The 26218-nt window shown below is 29.6% G+C and overlaps 1 protein-coding gene across 1 annotated transcript in view; it reads left to right on the forward strand.

The window, feature by feature from the left end:
* Positions 1–7501: 7501 nt before the first annotated feature.
* The window catches only part of LOC114128847 (putative inorganic phosphate cotransporter), a 71748-nt gene continuing 53031 nt past the window's right edge, over positions 7502–26218 (forward strand). Inside the window, exon 1 of the mRNA XM_050198500.1 lies at positions 7502–8191. Within this exon, the coding sequence (XP_050054457.1) occupies positions 7846–8191 (346 nt within the window). The 5' untranslated portion in view covers positions 7502–7845. The remainder of the gene's footprint in view (positions 8192–26218) is intronic.

Consider the following 26218-nt stretch of genomic DNA (forward strand, 5'->3'; position numbering starts at 1 on the left):
TAAATGTACAAAAAAAAACTAAAAAGGAATTATTTATTATACCAAAGATATGTAGGTAATAAATAACAATGAATACATTTTAATATTTTACAGAGTAAAATAAATGCACTAAATATGTATTAGATATTTTGTTAAAATTATTTTTTAAATTAAAGGTAATTCATTTATGGATTTTAAATAAAAATAAATTCGATCAAAAAATCAGTAATAAAACCAAAATTTTCTCTACACTTAATATTTAAATAGATTGGGTTAACGGAACAGTATAGTATAAATTCCATATACTAACGAAATTATTTTTAAAACATTAGTTTATTAACATGGTTATTGTGATATGTTTATTATTTTATTATGTGTTTTAGTATTTAGTATCTACTCTCTGTATTACTTATTAAAATTAAAATAATAAATGTATTTGATTATTGATTATATTAAATGAGACAAATGTCTGCATTTACGACAAACCACAAAAATGATTGGAATGATAATTATTTTAAAATTATTAGCCAATAACACACAACTTAGATATTATTTTGAAAACACTAGCGATTTAGTTTTTAAAGCTAGTTTAAAAGACGACAGTAAAATTTAATTTTCTCTCTACTTAATTATTATTGTACTATATTTATTTCTACATAAACCATGCAGAAATCATGTTTTATATATTATTATGTTTTGAAATGTATTTGTAATTAATATATGAACTGTAAATTTTGTTATACTATAATATTTATTATTTATAATATTGATTAAATTATAATATTGTAAGGAATTTATTGTTCAAGACATCTAATTTTTTTGGTATTATGAGTTATAAACTAAACATTATAACTATATTATAGAATGTAATAAAGCTAATTTTATTACTTATATATATTTACATGTCGCATATTATTATTTATTTATTTCATATTACTCTATGATTTATTTATACTTTTGTATCGGAAATCATGCTAGACAATGATAAACCACACTGTAAAACCTATTAACACTGGTACTAAAACAGTAGTACCTACTATTGTTTATATTATACAATTTTATTAATATAAAATATAAATTATATGATACAATATATTTATAATTTTTGAATTATCAGTTATTTATTTAAACTCAACAAATCTCACACAAATATTCATTATTGTACTTTAATAAAACAATGAGATTAATAACTATTTGTTTATTCTTAAATCTTAATTATTATACTAAAGTTAACAAAAATGCATAATGTCATACATATTATTACAGATAACTGTGTGCTACTCATTTTTGAGATTAAAAAAAAAAATTATGTTCAAACAATATATATTTAAATTAAATTATATTGAATATACTTATTAGTTGTTGTTCATATTATTATGCGTGTGGCTGATTGATTGGATAAGAATGAATAAATTTTACATACTAATGTTTATTGTATATTAATATGATACTCACCATACAAAATTCATTTAGAAATAGTTATATCTACGTAAAAGGGTCGTACGATAATGATTGATAATTTATACCTATTTAAATAATATTTTTGAATATAAATTAGTTATAGCGAACAACTTTACTTGATGTATGGCTTAGATAAAATACAAATTTGTATTTATACGGCTGGTAACAATAAAAACATTTTTTTTTACTCCTAAGGAAAACGTATGAATTATGTTTTCACATATATTTAAATAATTTACTCCATGGTCCATATGTACATATTAATATTAAATAGTAATTTGAAAATCAAATCGGTAAATAATATAATACAGTCTACACTGTCTACGGAATATTATGATCAGTCTACATTAAAATGTAACTACTTGATTTAATACTTCTTGCAACAAATACATTAATTAATCTTAAGTTATTACGAAATAAGTTAGTTTTTAAATTTTATAATTATTATTATCATTGATAAATTACCCAACCAAAAATAGCAGTCAATAACGAGTAGTAACGAGTATCAGGAAGTGATTTTAATGTCTATGAAAAAAACCATTTTTTAATTTTTTTTTTCTATACTCAGAGTACAAATTATTTTAAACCAAAAACTATCTAAATTAAGTTTTGCATACAATTTTACAATATACAAATTAAAAATTAAATTTACGAAAATTACAAATTTAACATTTCTATATCAATCATAAATAATGGTTATTTTTGTAGCCAATAAGGGTTAAAAAAATTGTTAACTATAATATTAATACTTTTATATTAGACATTCAACATCTAACATTATATTATATATCTACATTTAAAATCTTTTTGTAAATACGGATTTTATTAATGGAATAAAATGTTTATTAAAACAATTCTAAAGGAAACTAAAATTAAAAGTGAAACGTCAGATGATTTGTTTTTATTTATAAGTTTAATACTGAGTTGTAAAATAGTTAAAATCGCTCTACTCGCTTAATTAATATAATACTTTTTAGTTTGCAGTATCTACAATTTAAATTAAAGTTATACCATCATTATTTACCAACGTTAATAATAAATAATAATGTACGTATATTATAACTTTATTCAAGTGTTTGTCTTCAAATATTTATAACATTAAATATTAATACTAAAAACATGTAATGAATCAAATAGAGCCCTAAAATGTAAGAATTATTATGTATAATGAGTCTAAAGGAATAACTAACTTTATGCTTCTTCGTCACATCCGTATAATCCGTATAAATACTGCATGATATAAATTTATGTATTCGTATATATTGTTATAATTTATTTCATAATAATATACTATAAGGCAATAATAAATATATAGATTCTATATAATACAATGTTGAAGGTATATTATTTTTAAATTAAAATAATTGATTCTCTTACCACATTGAATATTATGTTCTCACTTGAGAAATTTGTATTTTATTTTTTTTTAATATCTGTAACATTAAATAATTCAATTGATTAAAGGTAGAGAGACTTTATAAATAAAGTAAATTTTTTAAAGTTAAAATAAATAAAATAAAAAAAAAAAAAACAGTTTTACGAGTATAAGAATAAACAAGGAGACATTATTATAATATATTTCCTTCTAATATGAAATAAAAATAGGTATATACCTATAAGTTATAAACATTTCATTTAATACTTCGAATCGATTATATGCTTCAAACTCATACTTGCGTGATGCACTAAATAGATACACATATATTATTATCCTTGAGATTATAACGATGAGTGGAAATGTATAGAAATCAGTGTTTTTTCCTTGCACGCAATTGCCAATTGACTACCTACGAGTTTTCAAAAGCGTCGATTTTATTGCAATCTGTAGATGTTTTAAATGACATTTTCAATGCAAGTGGCCCTAGAGGATATCCGGATATATAGGTCGATGTTCTCGTATTGAAATACACGAGTTTGGTTTATTTTCTATCTACGTGCAAAGATGTCTATAGGCGTGGATAGACGAAATAAGTAGTTCACTTCCGAACATACGAACATCATTTAGTGTGCCATACTGCCATGGGCAATATTCAGAAAAATATATTGGAAAACGAACGAAAGCTTACAAGTAAAAGCTGTATACTTGTTATTGTATTAATGCATATATATAAATTATGTGTAAGTACTAAGAAGTTTTATAAATGAGAATATTGCATAATATTATTAATATTGTGGCTATAAGGAAGTCGGTAAAATAATAATATAATCCCAGGATAAAAATTTAAGGGGAAAAACCACTATAAAAAAACACACGGTACTAGGAAAGAGACTTTAGATAATTAATTATGAAACGTTCTTTCATAGCACATTGTCTTAATTTGCACATTTACCTGGTAATTTTTTGATACAAAGTTATATTATATTGGTGCTATACAGTCTTTTTTTTGAACATAGTAGTTTGTAATTTATCCGTTCATTTCATAGAAGATTTTTTTAAACAACTTCAAGTAATTTTTGGTTTACTATATAATATGATTAATTACGTGAACATAATCATCATACTTACCATAATTTATCACTATCTTTAATTTAAATTGTAATCTACATTTTGTTGATCAAAATAATATTATATTTAAAATATATTTAAATAGAAGAAAAACAATATTAAATACATGCATTTTTAAATTTTTGGAACCTCGAATGTAAAATAGTTAAAAATATACTGTTACACTTTAGATCTGAATAGCTGATGTACATTAAGATCTCAATATCTAGGTATTGAGTTAGATACAAAGTTACATATTTTAATAATAAAATCTTGATTTATTAAAATTATTTTAATTTATGTTTTATAACAAATGCTAACTATAAAATCAAAAATTAAAATGAGTTTAGATTTTTCTGATTTAATTTTTTTTTCCGTGAGTTTTTTTTTTTTAGCTTTATACACTTAAGTTTAAAACATTTTGTTTTAATTAGACGTTTAAAATATGTTTTTAACACATAATAAAAAACCTTGGAAGTACTTTACGACAAAACAAATTAAACAATGGTTTTTATAAAGATTTTTCAAACAATAAAAATAATTTTGTAGGTACTTAGTAAACGCTAAAATATACATTAATAATTGTTTTACAACTAATTTTATTAGACAATTATTACTGTTTATGTTTGATGAAATGTGAGGTTTGAAAATTGTAGATACCTACTCCATAGTCCATAAATCGATACTTATAAACTCTACTATACTAATTTATTCATATATATTTTTTATAAATTATCACTAATTTATGTTAAGTGATATTTTATTTCACCTTTATAGTTAATAGCGTACACCGTATTATCGAGTTAAAGGAATATACTTTCATTAGTTGTATTCTAAAGGTAATATTATTATAATTCAAACAACATGATATGATTGCAATGTCTAGATTAGATTTAAGTCGGTAGCAACACATAATTTACTTATCTATGTTATCATATTGCAATTAAATTGTTATTAGTTATAACTATGCGCTATACTAATTCACGTGCTTACTAAAGGATTTAATCGTCAAATAGTTTCGATCGTACCTTGATGTTTATGACATGGGTAATTCTGTACTGCGGTATCATGTAAGACTTTACTTCTGTAATTCTGAAATAGCATCGATATTTTGTGTCACAAAAATGATAGGTATATTTAAGTGAAAAAAAATAAATTTAGCAATTTTAAACAATTTATATTAACACGCAATAATAACCTGTTAATTGAATCTTTTAAAACATGGTTATAATATTATAACCAGTGTTCGTGGCTTTTATCATAAACATAAAAATATTAACTGTATGTTTTAATTTTAAATGTAGACTTTGCATTAATTAACTTATAACAGTTATAACTGAAAACTACATACACATATAATAGTAGGTGAGTAGGCACAAATGTATGATATATACATATTACCCATTCAATTAAATTATAACTAAAATTGTTACATATTATTTTATTAATAGGTAATAATATAGTATAGATAAATATAATATTAATGTCACATGACTCACACGTATTACGTAGATATTTGAACTGGCTTATTGATTAAATTAAAACTATTACATCAGAAGTTAAATTAAAAAAATGAAATGCTTTTTATTTTTTAAGGTAAGTTCATTTCAGACATAAAACATGTTAAAACGGATATAATCAAGTAAAATACTTTTAAACGTAAAAATATACGAGTACAAGTGACAAAAAAAAAGATACCCTAGTTTTTTTTTTAAAAAATAAGTATGCTTTTTACAAACACTACTTAAACCCGAACAGACGCATACAGTGAGTAGCGCGAGTATTATTTGAACTTCAAATTAATTGTGCGACAATATTTCGTTTCGAAGTTTGTTAAAACTATAAAACTTTATACGCGACTGTTGTTTTCTAATTATCTTTATCGAAATGAAATCTTTACGCAATTGTATAGATTATTCCAGTTTCAGAAACACGAAAATCACGCAGACCCGTCTTTGTGATATTGTTGCTACGTTTTTAGTCGTGCTCGCATGTATTCATGTGTGTATATATATATATATATATATAGGTGTATTATATATATATATAAATATATATTGTGTAGTATCGTCTGGTGAATCGCTTAGTGCGCGATTGCCCTACGGAATGTTCCGAACATCCATGTCCCATATATATCTTTACAATACACAGTATATAGTTTATACACAGACGCACATACTAACGTGGTGTGTATGGGTAGCTGTAAAAAAATGCGGCGCAATACGATGTTGGTAAAGAATTCGGAAAGAAATGCGGCGGCGACCGCACGCGGGGGTGGTGATTGGAAACCCAAAGGCGACCGATTGTGTTTGTACAATTCGGGCAGCAGGTAGCCCATGGATTATTATTATCAACTTGTATACACAATATAACAGTAGATATAATATTCTATAGGTATAGTATTATTATCATCGATATATAATGCGTTATGGTCAGTGAGTGTATGGGAGTATATAACATTTCTTTATAATATAATGTAATACATTATATCGTCATTTAGAAGACGTAAGCAATTTACTAAATGTCCATTAATAATTACGTTATAAGTAACGTTATATTCGACGTAGACGGAAAATAGCTACAATGACTGTCTGAAAAAAGAATTCATTTAATACAGCATTTACGATGATTAAAAAAATAAAAACACGTCGCTGAAAAACATTCTCGTGTAAGTTGATATTTCGTACGGGCACAATTATTTAAAACAAATACTATTTGAAAAATAAAAAACACCCACCTATCCGCTTCGCGGTGGTTACCTACAACTCTACGATCGCCCAATTCAAAACCTGTTTTTCATAATAACTATTTGCCTAACCTTCGGCTAGAAATTCGATAAAACTTCTAGGCGTTTCGTAACCCGATATCACCGGCTAAATGACGTATTTTCCTTAAATATCGGCACATAAATCAAGACGTGTGCGAGAGAAGTAAGAAGGTAATAAATGAAAATTTTCAGCGACAGCACATCAGTCAGTACTGCGAGCGGAGCTATACACCCTACGATAATATTACACCGACGGCGAACGGTAAACGGTCGCGGACGATGCCGCGAATATAATATTATCATATTTGATTATAATAATATAATAAAATACATTTCTCGCGGCGGAGGGTGAGAAAAAACTACGCGGCTCGTCGAGTGCACTTGTCGCGCGCGGGCGGCTGTCGGGGGTGGTTATATTCCGCGAGGATCGCGCATCGCAGACCTTGAAAACCCGCAGAGATACTTACTCGACGATAAAGGGCGAGGAAAAAAAAATGTCACGTCGAAAGTAGTAGTAGTAGTGGTAGTAGTGGTAGTAATAAGTATAAGTATTAAGCACTGTATACATTATTATTACGAACAGCACATACACTGCAGAACATGTTTTACGGTCGTAGAAGTAGTAGGTAGAAAGTAGAGTAGTAGAAGTAGTAGTAGTAGTAGTAGTAGTAGTAGTAGCCGTAGTAGTCGTAGTAATATAGTGGCGCACTACGGCGCGTGGTGGGAAGGCGGCAGAGTGGGCGGGGTGTCGTGTGGACGGAGTGAGACGGTGGGGGGGAGAGCGTATGCACATTGCACTCGCACCACGCCGGACGGCTCTCTCAATCGTGTGGATCTCTCGTCCGCGTGTTCTGTTCGAGTCGTCGCCGTCGGCATACGATCGCGTCGCTGTATATAATACGGTCGCCGACACGGATCGCGAGGTAAATCGCAACCCGCGCCCGCCAAACCACAAACAGGTCGTCGGATAGAAAACGTCGTATATTATTATTATTATTAATATATATTAATAATATTCCCATTACGGTGGTCCGACCGCAGCCCGCCGTATCGCGCTCGCCGCCGTCGTCGTTCGAATGTCCGCGGCCTGCTGCAGCCGACTCGTAGCGCCGCACTCGCACCGCCGTCGCCGCAGCAATCGCAAGTCCTACCGATGACGCCTCCGCCGCTGCGCGTAGAACCCAAAGAAGAATCCGCCGACCGCCGCCGGCCCGCGACGCCCGACCGCTGTACGACCGCCGACGGCCAACGCGCGACCGCCGACATGTCGCCGACCGCCGCCGACAACGTCGCGTACTCCGCCGGAGACGACGAGTCGGACGACCGTCGCCGCGAGACGACGTCGACAGCCGCGAACGGCGGACGACACTCCGGAGCGCCGGACCGACACCAATTGCCGCCGTCCACGCTGACGCCGGTCCAGTTCGAGATGAACTACGGGACGCCGGCCGCCGGCGCCGCCGACATGTCCAGCAAAGACAACCTGTTGACGCCCAGAGGTCAGTTGTTGTATACTTGTATATATTATATGTACCTACGCTATGTGTAGTTTAGATTTTAACCCTCTCGCCCTGACCCCCACGAGTACTCCCGAGGTACGTACAAGTCCGATGACGGCACTATTAATGATAGTGAAAAGCTGGAATTTTAAAAAAATATTGTAGCGAAATGTATATTGTGATAATGAAAGTTCGATTAATGCTGTCGAGTCGCAATGATAATATATTATAACTTAAAATTTAAAATGTAACGACTTTGAAAACGAGACGTCGATCGAAGTAAAAATATCACCCGAAGGTTTTGTGTTTTTTTGGGCACTGGACGGGTAAACGATATCAAAACACGTTCTCACGTCGGTATAAGTCGTGTTGCTATACCGGCACCCGGTCGGATTTCGCCGGCGAATTCGACTTGATTTTAGGTTAGAACGACTACTAAAACAGAAGGCCGATAAAGCGGCTCTATACCTTAACATCCGAGAGCCGGTGCTCTGTTCCATTTCGTTTTCGTATAGTAAGTAGGTAGGTGGTATTTAAACTATGGGCACATGCTCTTGACTGCTTTTACCCAGCTTTCGTAATGTACGCCAGTCGGTCACCTACACACGAGACGACTGTGATGGAACACTATTTTGCCGGGCTTAAATCTATGTAGGTCGAATAGACGATTCCGCCAAAAAGGTACGCCGCACCGGTTCGTCACCGTTGTCGCCGACGATTCCTACCTACTATACGATATTATAGTACTATTATTATAATTTATAATATTAGATAATGATTGTGATAATAACGCACAAACAGGTTTAATTCGTTACTGTGCCATCTCCGACCTTACGATTAAAATAATATAATATAATATAGTTATTAAATTGTTAGTAATCGACGACGCGATTATTTATTATCATAATCGCGTATCGTGTAGTTCGATAGAGTAGTATTCGGTATTTTGATGACAGTATATTGTACACTTGAATGGACATGTCCGTGGGCTTAAAATAGGTACTTGTCGTATATACCTAATTCGTACGCGGATATTTATATAATATTAATAATAATGATTATTGTCCAAAATGACAAATCTCAAATTATGAAACCGTAATCTTCGTTTGAATGACATTCCACAGTCAAATAATATACACACAATACACGTGGTACGTTCGCCGGTAATATTTAACGCTGTCTGTGCGTGTAATACCGATCGTATATTATCGCAGTTGATTAATAATAATAATATATTATTCTTATTGTTGTTGTACCTACGTACACTATTTCGATCAGATGAAGATTAATGGTATGTGGTTAATATCTGATCATGACCTAGAACACAGTGATGATACATTTAGAATGGATTCGACGCTCTACGTACAATATCATTATCTATTGACTATTGTTGTACCGTGTAGTATACGCTTATTTTACGGATGTATCGAGTTTTGTCATAACGGTGAAAACGATGAGCTGATCTTCGTAAACAAAATCGCGTTTTAAATTTTTCAATGATTGAAATGTTAAAATAATATATAATATATTCGTAAATCGTGACGATAAATCTTTCAATCTTTCTTGGTAATTTCCATTATTAGTCAAAGTCGAGAGTGTGACTTAGGTACTGCTGTTGAAATACGCGCGCACACGAGGAGCTCACTGCTGTATTATTATTCCAACCGCGTACCTGACCTACCGTGCGGGGACGTTATACTATACAACACTTTTAGAATTCCTCACAAACACTTAAAAACATTTTGAGGTCAGCCTTTGAATTGTGTTAGTACTCAATCTCAGAGAGTTTTAGCACAAACATTTATTTATTTTTTTTAATTTGTGTTTCATGGTTTTTGCCCTTTTACTACAAATGACAATACTGTAGTATTTAATAGTCCCTCGTTTTTTTATTTATTCTAAATAGTAGCTATATTTGGAAGTTACTATTGTATATTATGTAGTATAATATTATTATTCTCTTATTGATAAATTAATAAACGAATATATTCGTTTACATACGAAATAATCTATATTTCAATAAATGCGTTTTATAAATAATAAAAATAAATAAAAATTACAATTTATTTCACTAAAACATTTGTTTATATCTAACAGCATAGGTAAATATAATAGGTCCTATTAGATAAATATATTTTTTAAATAATGCTTATAATAATTTATCTTTTTTTACGAAATACCCTAGCAGATCCAAAGGGTGCTCTAAAATTATCTAATTATTGTGATGACTAAAATATTACGAGTAGGTAATTTAACATTTATTATCGTGTAATAGTTTTTAGTTAATTTTTCAGTAAACAGATATTTTTTTGTAAAACATAAATAAAAAATAATCATTGAATATACATATCATTTGATCGGTGTTTCTCAATTTTTTTACCATCACGGACCACTCTGAGTACTTTTTATAGGTCATGGACCACCTCAATTTTATAGTTAATCTACAGAGAATTTTTTTGCACATAAATAAAAACATACCAAAAAATTGAAAAATGATGTACCTATATTATATTATACTTAATGATTAATATTATTACTTGATGTTTATAGTTAATTATTAAAAGTTATTAATAATATAACATAATATTATTATGTTATGTTTTTATTATTTTGCAATTGCTTAATTCCATTTTTGAATTTGGCTTACTCTCAGTAATTTTGGAATTCTAAGATAGATATACTGTTACTCAAAGCTAAACATATGTCTTCGTTTGCGTGCTAGCCATTTCTCTTTTTGTTTCTTATTAGTAGACTAGAAAAACCTTGTTCACATTAATATTATGTTGTTGAGAACACAAGTAAATAATAACGTAATTTAATTTCCTGCAGATGAGTATGTGATATTGCTCTTTTGCACCAACATTTCTCAAGGTTGCAGTCTTAATAGTTATATCAAATGTATTTAATTTCAATACAGTCAATACCTACACGGTACCTCTCTTCTCGAAAATTGTTACATATATTTTTTAAATGCTGTTAAAATTTTTAATGATTAAGTTAATAATTCTTAAAAAATGATTAAAGATTTTGCTATTCAACATGTACTATGGACTTTATAATGAAAACTTAAGAATTCAAATATTTTATATAAATTACAAATTAGGTAGGTACTTAATGTAGATAGATATTGATGTTTATCAAATAAACGAGTAATAAAAAAATGTAATTTAAGTATTATGACTTATTGGTTATTTCTATACGACATTATAAATGATTACATCATTTAGTTTTACACGCATAAAAGTTCACATTTAAAAAATTAAATTAAGGTTTTAAATAATAATTTTTTATTTTATTCAATTATAAATTATTTCATATTATTTTATCTACATCTAGTTTTTTCATAGTTTTCTAAGATATTGTAACTTGATATAACAATTAACTTTGCAGTAATCAGAAATAATAAATACATATTTTTTTTTATATAATTCTAGTTACTATAGGTAAGTACCTACTTGTTCATTTTATGTATTTTTTTTCTTTGAACACTTCTTCATCTAACGTGATTAATTACTTAATTATTAATTTTGTCGACATATATCTTATTATTTTATCTATTTTATTTAAGATTCATAAATATTTTTTTTTTTTGAACAATATTTACTAATAAAATGACTAATAAATTAGGCACATAATTATCAATTTCGTTGATATAAATCTTATTCTATATGTATTAAAATTCATAAATAATTTTGTTGAGAACAATATTTAAAATTAACATGACTAATTTATTGTTAAAATATCAAAATACAAACTTCAGTTATAGATAAAAATATATGTACCCATTTGAATTTATTATTATTCATTACAATAATTTTGATTAAAATTGTTCAGAATCTAATTAAAACATTTTGGTAGGTAGGTATATGATTTATTAACTAAATATTTTATCAAAATTACATACTGTCATGCTCTCGTGAAAATATAACGGTGTAAAAAAGTAGAAACCATTTCTGATAATAAATGCTCACAAACTTTACTAATAATAAAAGTATTTATCATGAAACAAAATACATTTAAATCATACATTTGAATATTTTACTATAGGTTTTCACATTTTGAAGGTCACGGGTTTACTCATATTTTGTTTATGAGATTTCACTATTTGAAAATACTAGTCTACAACGAAATTCATGATTCTAGTTAACTATTATTCTATTTATTTATGAAGTAAGCGTCAGATCGCTTAAGTACAGTAATTTAGAATACTGTAATAATTAATATAACTTAATAATATAACGATACATTATAGAATGAATAATTTCCATTAACGTTAAAGGAAAAAAACTGTAACTGATAATAGTAAATTATTTATTTAAAAAACTTAGTCTTATCCTGATGGATTAAATTATTATATTATAATTATTATTATTCCTGATTATCTGGTTTGAAAAATTTAAAATAAATTCATTTATTACGTTTTTAGAAAATTATATTTAATGGAGTACCTATTAAAAGCACAGTTGTATAGAATTTATATGAAAGGGTAGGCAAACATTGGAATGAATGTGAGAAATTTGAAGGGACACGGATTGTACAAGACATAAAAGTTCCTGGAAAGAGATAATGTGGTTCAATAATTTAGACATAAAAGAAGAAGAAAAAGAAAAATAACGAAGTCTTCCCGATAAAATATCTAGGCTCAAGTTTAAATTATATATATTGGGTTACAATTTGCAATTGAGTAGTATTTTCTGATATTGTTATTTTATATGATAAAATAAATGGGTAGCGTGACATTCTTGCATATGTGATATATTTTATTATTTTTCTAAATTATTCATTAGGTACCTAAGTATGGTAACGATTTCGTATAAAACTAATAAATACATTTAAATAAATATCAAAAATGCTAATAATGTCAGTAAGTAATATAGCATGTTATAAAATTAAAAATATTCGTATTTATTTCGGCAGGTACTTGTTTTGAGAAAATAAAGAGGTGCACAATATAAACATAAAAATAAATTTAAAAAAAAAACTACATTACTTTGTTATCCATTTTGAAAAAGTTTTTTCGTTATAAAAAGTTAATAACAGATTTTTCTCGGTGTTATTTTTTCCCAGTAGTCGTTTTAAATGAGAAATAAAAGAGTTTGTCTTGGGGAAACTATATTATTGGCTAGCGGGATAATGTTGTTTACTTTTAGTGCCCTGCTTGTATACGTATTACAAATACTGCAGTTGATTTCGCGTACCACTGACCCCGGACGGCGGCGACGACTATTCAAGTGTACGAGTATATAGGTCAAATGCACACCACCGAGACTTCAACATCATGATAATAATTTAGGAGGATGGGTAACGACAATAGACTGGTGGATGTGGTGGTTGGTTAGGTTTTATTATTACATTTTTTTCTGCCTGGGGAGTAATCTGTTACAACAGTTGCATTGGTTTGCTGAAAAAGGGTTTGGTCACTTCAAAAGACATTCAACCCCCGTTTATAACGATTACATTCCGACGTTTTACAGTTAAAAATTAAATAACAATATAACAAATGAATTCGTGTATGTATTATTATTATAACCTCTCGCAGTACGATATTCATCCGTATTCATTGTGTTTTGCTTTGAAAAAAAAAAAACAACGTTAAAGAACTGACAGTTTTTAGACAACGTTGAATATTTTAAACTCCTCGGTGACCAAATAATTGCGCTCCAGAAAGCCAGAAGAATTCCAAATAAATCCCATTAGCCATTTTTTTTTCATCCCTCGCGTATATATACGATATTATATTTTAAAATTTAACCATTACCAGTTAAAACCGGCGTGTAAGGGAAACTAGGTTACAACTAAGCAAGACACAGTGTAGTCTCATCAAATATTGTTTTACCTAGTCGTGGAGGGAAGAGGGTAGTTTTTGAGTTTGTGCGTGGTTTTCGTAAAAATTATTTTTTTTGTTAACGGTAATTTTTCAATAAATATCACTATATTCAATGTATTTTTAATACAAATATTACGATAATATTTTTGATTAGTTCAATTTTCCAGCATTGGACAACTCGGTGTATACAAACATGTCGAAATGGGGTTGAGATATTAAAAAAAAAAAATATGCGTATTTATAAAAAGATTTTCACGATTTTATAATATAACATGGTGGAAAAAAAAAGATAGACTCTGGTCCGACTTATGGCGGATCCTATATGGACCATACTGTACATACTTTATATCATACTTCAACATTATCGTCGTATTATTGGGTGTATGTATTATGATATGATTGCAGCAGTCTTGCGACACGTTGCGAATAGTTTTACGACCGCGCGTCAAACAATATAATCGTTTACGATTACGGCCTATAAATCGAACGAATTTTCATTCAAGGCCTCGAGTTTATATTGCGGTATCGATATCTATATACGTATATACCTTCATGTACGTGAATTGCGTATATCGACAATTACGGTTCGGCGAATTTGTGGGATTAAACAACAGACGCATCACGTTTATAACAAAAATGCCGAACACGTGCGATAGGAGAAGACATGCGTGTATCTTATACAAAATATATTATAAATATAATATATACAAATAAGTACTTGTATAACGCAGTTGAACAGTCAATTGAATGTACTAGAGACGCATATTTATTTTTCTAATTATTGTTTTTTGTTTTTTTTTTTTCATTGCCCTCGAGTGTTTATGCCTAGCTGCTCTATTAATTATTCCGTGTGTTAATTTATGCGTTAGATGCGCGAAAGTGCTCTTGTCGAGGGGATAGGGAATTTCCAAGAAAAAAAAAATGGAACAAATTATATAATACACCGATACGATAAGTTAGGAGGTGCCCCTTATTTATTGTATTTTGTATTATAATTATATAGGTACGTAGAATAAGCGAAACGGAATAACGAGTCTTTATCAGTCATGCGCGCCAATATAATACGTACTTACGCATCCCTGCCATTGTGCCAATATCTGTATTTAAAAAAAAATTGTATGCTTATGTTTTTTTAGGCACCTTTAAAATTACGAAATAAATATGATTAAAATATCTTGAAATAGCTCAATTATTTGCGGTTCAATTTTTTTTTTTAATTTTACAAACACATCGATTTTATACTTAACTGCGCATTGTTAAACGATTATTAAATTATTTACTGCCCATTTCAGGTTGCGTAATTTTATGTAAGTATAATTAAATAATTATATGTTAATAAATCATTTGATATGATTATTGAGAGACATCTCTTATTAGCAATACATGTTATTAAATATCATACTTATATAAGTAAATAGTAATGAATTGTAATTGTTATAGATAACACGCGTTGAGAACCACCTAAATAATATAATATGGTTTCTTATTATTTTATAGCCAATCCAAATTCATATATATCTAATTATATTTTACAGGAGATTTTGGTTTTGACATAATTTACACTAATTTGTATTCTATTGAAACCTTTATGTAAATTTAGAGAGGTTGATAAAGCCTTTTTGATAATTCATAAAAAATATGTTTTTTTTTTAATAAATTAATGCTCATCCCAACCTTTTTGGTTCTTAGAAACTAAATGGGTTTTCGGTTGGATTATTATTTCATCAGGACCGTGATTTTGGTGTCATGTTTAAAAATAAATCGAGCTTGTCTCAGTTACACATTCAAGTTGTGTAATTAGATTATTGGATTTTTTTTTCTAGAAGTTCTTAATTCTTTTCCTTTTTTTTATTATTGAATGAATGCAGATTAGTTGATTATTACTTATAATTTACACCTGAATATAATAAACAGTACCTTTATGTGGGTTAAAATAAAGGGATGAAAGAGTCATTATGCTGTCTTACACAGCTTTTCTAGTCTTAAAGTTTTAATTTAATGTTCTAAACTGGGTCAGTATACGAGTTTATATATATATATATATATATATATATTTATGCGTATTATTAAAACTTTGACTTGAAAAAATGATGTATATCATATATATGTAATATTAAGCCATGGATTGTAAAACTGAATTAAGATACCTACACGGTATCTGTTTAATGTTGACACTTGAAATAAAATAATATTATGTAATATATGCTATGAAAAATAAAAAAAAAATAAAATTGTATGTGTATATACGTGATGTATAGTATAGGTCCGTGAAAATTAATAAATTTAAAGGTTTGGGATAATGTAGATTCTTTATTTAATAAAGTTCTTGATGTGTATGTGTATATTTGCCACACTTTAGTCTCTGTATACCACTTAAAATTATTAAATTCTCGAGGAATACTTTGTATATATAGACTGTGATACTTTTTACAGCATTTATTTCACGTTCTTGTATAAACAATTATTATAATATAAAACATATTATTATTCATAGATGGGAAGTAGACAAAAAAATCGATTGTCTTGTTTCTAACCATCCAATTCTTATACAGATTACAACGTAACTTAAAGTGCAGTATGTAAACATAATTTTAGATTTTAATAGTTTTAAATTAACAGTACATTTTGAAAATCTTAAGTTTTTAACAAGTATAGATTTATTTGAACAAAAAAATGTATTTATAATTTATATATGAATATATTTTGTGTCTTTCTGTACTATCAATAAATCAATAATCTATTTCTAGTAAATACATTGAATATCATATGTTCATTTAAGAGTTTGAATTTAAAACATATCTGTGTATATATATACCAATATAATACACCTATCATTTTATTTTGGGTAAATAAAAAATTATATAAATGCATTTTCCACACACAATACTGTGTCGAATATATCACACGTATTTTATATATTCTTTAACACTGCACGTTTTGTATTGGGTTTTCACAATGATGCACGTATTTATTCTTTAAATATATTTTCAAATACCGATTCGAATTAAAAAACTGCTGTGAAATGTATATTTATTGAATATCCAATTATATATGTATATTATTTATTTCAATCAGGACTTTAGAATTGTATAGAACCATCTATACGTAGATTATATTATTATTGTATAATTTTCATTTGGAATATTATGGTATATACAGTTAAAGATCTACATGGCTGATCGAATAAATATAATTTTAATTTAAATCGTATTCATTACAGGCAGTAATACAACAACCCATCGTCGATGCATCAATTTATTAAAATCATAATTAAATTAAATTCATGTTTATCATAACTTATTTAAACTTTTATTTATTTATTCTGTATACTAGGTATCGTTGAAATTAAGTATATTTGGATTAATATTTTTCATTTAATAATTACATTATTATTAACTTTTACACTTTTTTCGGTTTAACTTATATTTTATTGTTTATATTATATTTTTGTATTCAATCTGACGACAACTATTTGATTTAAGGAACATATTTTGCACTGCCATTTTAATAATCTTTTTATGTTTATTTTCAACTTAATATTATTCGATTTCTGAAAAACTTCGAAATAATATCAAAAACTTTTATTGGTGATATATATTATATATGCAAAATACTTCAATTATTTAGTGTATGGTATATTTTATCGAAAGCGTATTTATATAGTAAAAATAAAGTTGATTCAAAATAATAGGATGTGTGTGCATGTATTGGAAACCATAATGGTATTTCTAATACCTAGTTCAAATAGTTTGTGGGTAATTATGTAATCATGTGAAATTGGACATTTAAATTCGTTTAAGTAATTCATAAGTTATTCTTTTGGAAAAAATATTTACGGTAATAAAATAACAAGCATCCTCTCTTGAGTAATATGACTAGAACGATTTATTTTGGAGCTCATGTCTAAAACTAAACATGAGACGTTTTATTTATTTATATTGTTTTTTTGATTAAGGTTATACCGTCATAATAAATAACTCTACTAAATATTTTCTACGCCTGCTACAGCTATGGTAGCTGAATAGAGGTAAACAGTTGTTAGATCGTCTCCTTAAATCATTTTTTTTTTAAATTTGAATTATGAAATTATTATCTTTCGTTATTATAAAATTATTGCTCTAATTTATTGTTTTAATTCACCCCCCTCCCCTCATTGATAATTATAATTTAACTATTGGTATAAATACTACGATAACTTATGATTGATCAATATATAATACTAGACAATTTAAATAAAAAAGGTTTTATTCTTTTTATACAAATTGACTATAGTTACGTTAAAATGAAAAACACATGACTATACATAATGTATATTATAGTTTTTTAATGATTTAATTTAGTTGGATTTAGAAGGCATTGCTGGTAATTGATGTTTTGTGTTTAAAACCTATCTATAATATATCGTTTTACAATTTAAATTTGTAGCTATATTAACTGAGAAAATAATCAATATATATTAAAAATGAACATAGTTATAGGAAAATAATATTATCTCGTTTTATATTTAAACTAAATGTTAATTTTTAATTATCTCTGTTCTTAAATTACTGATTACTTTAATATTAGCCTATATAATTATTAAAATTAATTGCAAATACAATATAACTTATAGTCTCTTTTTGCTTAAGTTGAAAACACCATTAAACAATTTAAAAAACCTTAAATTGTACAGAATTTTGTCTTGAATACTTGAACTTTAATTGCATCAAACGAAACAATTATTATCATTGAATTGAAAATTATATTACCGGACTACTTTAGTAGAGTTAGATAAAATCTTGTCTTATAGTATAAACCGATTTCAATTAAAATTTAAAATATACAATACGTTGGATTTAATTTTTAATAAACCTACAAAACAGTTGTTTCTATTATACCGATATTAACCATTGCGTTCCAATAATCCCGTTATTGTCGAATATACGTTATATGCATACCTATATTCTAATACAAGGAATTAAATCACGTGTTTAGATTCTGAGCATGGCGATGAATGCATTTTTTTATTTTATTTTATCTCTCGCCGTTTATACAGATTCTGTTGGTAATAAAATTACCTAGGATCTAAAGCTGCAGCGTTATAAAAGGGTTATTTTCAACAATAGGTGTGCGCAAACGATATATCAAACATTCGGTGTCATTTCATTTGACTGAGTATCATTACTGTAGTGAACCTTCGTTAATGGATCGCAAACACCTACCGGATGTAAATGTATTCAGTATACACAATGAGTGGAAGGGAAAAGGAAAAACAGGGAAAAATAATAAGTGAATGAGAAAGAATAAGTAAACGATAGAGAGAGACAGATCACAGTGTGATAGATTTCTGCGTTAAAAATTCAAAGTTATTTACGAAAAGAAAGTCAAAAATAACGGAAGAATTGTTTAGCTGCGGTGGAGTGCAAAAACTGTGAACTAAAAATGAATCTGATTCAAAAAATTCATAACGTCGTACGTACAATATCATGTTACGTATAGTATTGTCACATATGTTATAAAGTAACTGGCGACAAATTGTTCTCCAAAAAATCGTAGATCAGTCTAAAAAATTTTATAATATTACAGATGCGTATTTAGGATAATTTAAAAAACTATCTCAGACTAGATGGAATTTTACTTAATAATAACACATGGTATAGGAAATATTTGAACATTTTTAAATGTTTTTTGTAAGTAATGAAAAAATCGGTTTTCAGCACATTATACGGTTTTTCATCTTATCGACAATATGACGTGTAACACGCCTATTATATCATAATATATGGCCTATTATATGGCTTTACCTCCTACCTTAAAGAGGCCACTGGATGCATAAACAATATATAATATATATATTTAATGATTATTTATTTATTGTTTAGTTTAAACCATTTTGCATATTCACTGCTCTCCTCTCTCTATCACTCCTTCCGAATAATATGCGTTTCTTGCCACAACTAAATACGCTGAAGCACCTGAACTGTGCACAGGAACTGAGACCGCAGGCTTTAAGCTGTTGTAGTGGCTCGAATTGTATTTTATTATAATACGGAATAGGTATAGACCTACTTGTGTATACGTAAAATATACAGTGTGTTATCGTAGCAATTAAAAACCAGTCACAAGGAATACTTGAAACGATGGCGTTGTTCGGATAATTGTCCGTCTATTATTTTGCACACTACTCGAGAAACACTCAGGCACACGCACTAACGTTATATAATATACATGTTTGCGGGTAAAACTCTTTAATTATGTTCAGCCTTGATCTGAAGGCGAAATCATAAGGTAGTTTCGATGTTTCCTGGTTAAATTATTGTCGCTCACGTGGGTGCGCGCAGTTACCTAGCTAGTCATAGTGTTTATATATATATATATTATATACTTATAATATAGAACTGAAACGGGGCCAGAGAGAATCGGAGTGTGGATTCGTGGTGCGGGATTTATTATACACACATACGTACGAGTATACATGCATTATAAATATAATATACGTAGTAAATTTTATATATAGTCGGCTTTTTCAGCGGTCTCGAGTGGTTTTTAAAAAATTGTTGGTGGTCTTTTTTCCCCTTTTTTTACTACCATGTTAGGTTCGAGTGAGTGAGTTCCCTTTGTCTCCAGCGATAACGCGATTTACTTGCTTACTCTTCAAATATATCTCGGGCGGCACCACTGTCGCCCATAGTAGAGACCTTGGATGCACTTGACCCACATACGACCCTTATCGTGCTCGGGAGCGTTGACGGAGGGTTGACGGTGCGGTAAAAATAAATGCACCAGCACAACTCTTGCACAGCGGCTCGACGCCAACGCCCCCGCCCTCGTGTAGTCTATCGAATATTTTTTAATTAAAATGCACTAAAGTTCCGGATACAAATAATTGCATATGCACCGGTATGTGTTTCACTTAGATATATTGTACATGAAGGAAAAAGGAAAAATAATTTTGCGTGCCATAACGCTGCTAAAAAAAAAAAAAGAATCCTTATATTTAACGGCGTAAAGGTTAGGTGAGTCCTTATTGTCTTTTTTTCACATTATAAAGTGCTTGTGAGTCATCGAGATTTCGCCGACTGCACCTAAACAATACAAACTCTGCGCCGTTCATTGTAACATAATTAACATTAAATTCATCTATTTTCGTACAAAATAAAATTAAAAAATTAGGTTGTTAGGCACCCCCGTATATCTATTAATTTAATTTATTATTGTTTAATTATTTACGAGTTTATATTGCCTACACAATTATCACGGAGAAAGTTAATTAACTAAGGGAAGATATCTGTTTCACGTGTTACGGACTCGTGTTTCATATATACTTTTTTAGAAATCTAACACACTCTCCGTACGCATGGTATGGCGACACATTTTATTAAATAAATTATTAACACACGCATACGATGTCAGGACAAAGAGCGTGAATATTGTATTTTATTTAATTTAACCATTAAAGTAAAATCACACGTACCTTCTTGTTAAAAGTTGAAACTCGATTTTCCACGGATAAGGATATACGAACAAACATACTTAAACATGTTGCGAGACCCTTCGTGTAATAGAGTCGCTATAACCACGGTACCCACTCTTTGTGATCTGAGCATATAAAAAGAGACCGAGACAAGAACTCGGTAGACGGTTAGAGATATAGAAGACATTTAGAGGCTGGTCGTAACACCATTCACGGTCTTTTTTATTAGTGTTTTGGAGTCGGGTCGTAACACCGCTCAATATCTTATCATAAGCTACATATTGTATTTTTGTATCAAGTTTAACGTTAAAATGAAGATGTTACTACACACTTATTATAGGTACACCACGTATTCATTCTCGCGTTGATATATAAATTGACAAATCCGAACGTAATACATGTAATATAATATTATGACGTTGGTTATATGATTTTTAAATTGTATAATTCGAATATAACTTGTACAAGTTTGAGCTACATCAATATTATAAAAAATATTATGTCTGTCTATTTAAAGTTGATCAATTGATCTTATATGTCGTACGGATTTTTATTTATGTATTTTTTTATTCAGCAATACATTTATCGACAAAAATTGTGACTTTGAATGATAGCCAATGTCATGACATCAGTTATACTATATTGGGCACAGTTGAATTTTGATTTTCCGATCGGTTTCATACTAAATTGAAAAAAAAATGATGTGGTCATAGTAATAAGTTTGATTTTATAAAAAAACCATTTTCACACTTTTTCTATACATTTTAAAGAACACCAACAGATTAATTATGACAAAATATATAATTTACAAAATAATATTAATTTGAATATCTAAAAGTTGTACATAACAAAAAAAAAATAGCTTAGGTACCTTATCTTATTAGGTATCATAACCATAAACATCACGCCAATGTACCTATACGAGTAAATAATAATCAGAATTAATTATTAACATTGTTTTTAATTTTTATTATTATTATGATTTGTACGTTTAACATAAATCATAACGAAATTTTTTTTTTTTTTTCAAAGTTATTACTGAAAACTTTTTCGAGATATTTTGTCGATGTATTTTGATCAAGATTATGAAAAATATTTTGGTAGAGGATCAGATTGTTCGACCGTTTATGTGTGTTACCCAGCAGCAGGCTTCAGTTATCTAGAAAACTTTTATTTTTTATGTATTTTCTCGCTGATTCAATATTTGATAATACGAGTAGCCGTCTGGGACATAAATTAGAGCTGACAGACAGCCAACGAATGATGCGATACATGCGCAAAAAAAAAAAAAACTCGTATGTAATATGTACAGCAGTATTAGAAATGCATTGAAAAAATAAACCTACCTCCGTAGTTTATCCGCACACCGATCGGTATTATTATATACCGTTAGTACGTGGTTGCTACGTAGTTCATGGCAATGCTCGGTACTTTCAACCCACGTGAACAAATAATAGTAATCATCGCATGCCGGGGACAGCACGTAATAATAATATACGCTATATACAGGGTGGTTATTAGACGAAGTGGTATAGACTATCTGCTGATATCATTCTAACGGAGTATGTGTGTACGCTATTGCGTGCAATGTAACAATGATTTTTTGCTATGCGGCTGAGATAAATCTGTACACTTATATAGGCCATGGAAGTATCACAATACGATTTGTAATATTGAAAAACGAGATAACAAAAACCGTCTCTATAAAGATACATTGGGTATTAATCTATCAATCTATGTATTAATATTATTAATTATCGTCGTTATTGATGAGGGTTTCCTTTTGACCCTTATTCTCGCCGTTCATCGCCCTCCCCCCTCTTGTCGTTAGTTAATTATTGTTAATCATTATCAAAAATATTATGATAATATTATGTGAATAGTTCTATCGGGTTTAAAAAAAAAAAATGTAGGTATTCCTAACCCATCTAACTTCTATTTGATCACTTCTGGTGCATCGTGTAGGTCGTAATACTGAAATTATTTCAATAATGTACTATTGTGTTAATATATGCCGGTCGGTGAAAATTCCCATGAATACGAGTATATTGTACAGAATAATATTATCACATCTATATATGACTATATTGTAATAATATTTAATAAAATTATGGATGCGCCTATCGTCTGGCGGTCACTACACAGCACTCACATGTATAATTTCGAATACGATTAAACGGTTTCCGAACATGTGCCTTTAGCATTAAAATATTAATTTACACAGACGACGATGGTCACGTTTGACCCGCAGTGCATCAAATATACGCGCACAGATGAATGGCGCGTGCGGCACTCGATGTGCATAATAGTAATAATAATATAATACGAATTCGTATTTCTATAAATTAACGACCCAACTACAAATGTATACAGAACCGACGCATCGTTATTGTATAAATGGTAAATCAATTAAAAAGTAATATAGCAGTTTTACGATTTACAATTCGCAGCCATTCAAATGGCCATCATATATTTTCTTTTTGAAAACATAACACGCTAATAATATTAGCTGTACGTTTATTTATATTGACTGTCACACCTATAGCTGATTGAGTTCCGTTCGTTTGTCTGTATAAACCGACTGTACGATTAATATTCAGACATACCGTGTAATAATAAAATTGTAATATTATATAATATATGTGCAAAATGTATACACGTGTATTCATTTATTAAATGGTTTGACGTTAAGAGGACGTCATCACAATATTTGTTTTCTGCCTTCAACCCACGTGCAAAATAGAAAATTTAAGCTTTATTATTAGATTGAATTGACCCATTATGAAACTTAAGGTAAATAATATATTATTGTTAAGGGCATCGCAAAGGGTTTTATTGATATTCTTATTTCAAAATACTTTTTAAAAATATAACCGTTATTTATTTTAGAATTAAACTATTAATCAAAACCTATGAGATAATGTCATAGGCGAAATTCTTGCATAATGCGAGTTGTATTTAAATGTAATAATAATTATACACACTTATGTATAGTCATATTCAGTATATTATAATAACAAAGTAAATACAATCAAATTTCGGTCCTGATGAATACAAATCTTCTATGTCACTAGTGGGTCTGTTGGCAGAAAACAAGTAGTGCGCTGACATCCATCTAAGGTTATGTCAGAACTACGACTTTTAGCTTCGGTCTTTGGTGATGAATCGCGGTGCTCTTCAATCCAAATGTTTGTATTAATAACTCTGTGTGTGTGTGTTTGTAAGGACTCTCTGTGCACCGATAATAATTTTTATTCTCATTCGACGTACCCAAAGTATTTATATTTTGATTAACGACATTATAGCCTCGCACAGAGTTTGCCGGGCAATTAAATCTGTAATCGAAATACGATACTGTGTCCTTAATCGTTGTATTTGTGTTCTCTGCGCGGCTTCTCATCATCTCATAATCATCGTTAAGAGATTTTTTTTTTTTACTAATAGCATGTCAACTCGCTTTACGCTGCATAATGATCTCTAGATTAAACGTACATGTGTGTACGCAGTCGCGGTGTTGTATTATAAACAGTATTTTTTGAGGTGTACTCCTCCGGTCTGCATTCGTTCCGTCACTAATCTATGTATAATTATTATACTATATTATATTATTGTACGAGTGTTGACGCGCCCATAACGTTGACCTTCAAAGTACTTTTGTCGTTAATTCGATGATTTTTCGCATTAAAAAAAAAAAAAAAAAAGTACACAATCGTTTATTTACTGTTCAGCGGACGGTGTTGCGAATTCAGTTATCGCCGTCCGAGCTAATGTAACGTGCGCGACCCTTTCGACCGCTCTTTAACAACAACAACAACAACAACAATAATAATTTATTTCTAATTTGAAAACTACGCGGCGCAGTCTTTGGACTGTTATCTACAGCTGTCGCTACTTCAGCAGGTCAATATTATTATTGCGCAATCGCAGTATATTAAATAGGTGCATGCGTGTTTATTATTATTATTATAATTATTGTAATTATATATCCCAGGCGGTAGAGGGTAAATCTCTCTTGACGTTTTTAATTCCTCCGCTTCCTCCGATGATTAATATCGTACGAATGCTGTGAACAATCGGCGTCGGTGTGTACTATGTGCCCACATAATACAATTATTATTTCGTATGGACCAGATTCGACTACGACTCGAGTAGCAGGAACGGCAGCGTCATCGTCGACGGTAGCGGCAGCGGCGGTGGCTGTAGCAGCAAAAGCCCTTGGAACGTAATTAAAACAGTACAATAATAATAATATAACGCGTGATACGAGCGACCAATATTCTCAGGAATTAATATTTAGACAACCTAAAGATTTATTAATAGCCGGTCGTGTGTGTGTATTATTATTATTGTAAATGGCAGAAGATGCACTGAAACAATAATGGTCATTAAAAAATATATATATATATAAATATACATATTTATAGCCGCGCACGTTTATTATAATAGTCTCGAGATATTATTATATGGTCTGCTCGTTTCCGACCGAGACGAATGCACAATGACGAAACGAAACCCATATCGCAACTGATACACATCGAGAAACGTATTATTATCTATTTCAGTTCGTAACGATATACGACGACGAACAAAACGCAGGTGATTAATGTGTGTCTGTGTGTGGGTGAGTGGGCCCACACGCGTCCTCGTCAACGTAATGCTCTTATATCTAGTGTTTTATTAAACTTTATATCGTATGCTATTTGTACACACGCGTATACATTATTAAACAGCGGGTCGCGGGTACACA

Source organism: Aphis gossypii, chromosome 1 (genome assembly GCF_020184175.1).
Source record: "Aphis gossypii isolate Hap1 chromosome 1, ASM2018417v2, whole genome shotgun sequence".
NCBI lineage: Eukaryota > Metazoa > Arthropoda > Insecta > Hemiptera > Aphididae > Aphis > Aphis gossypii.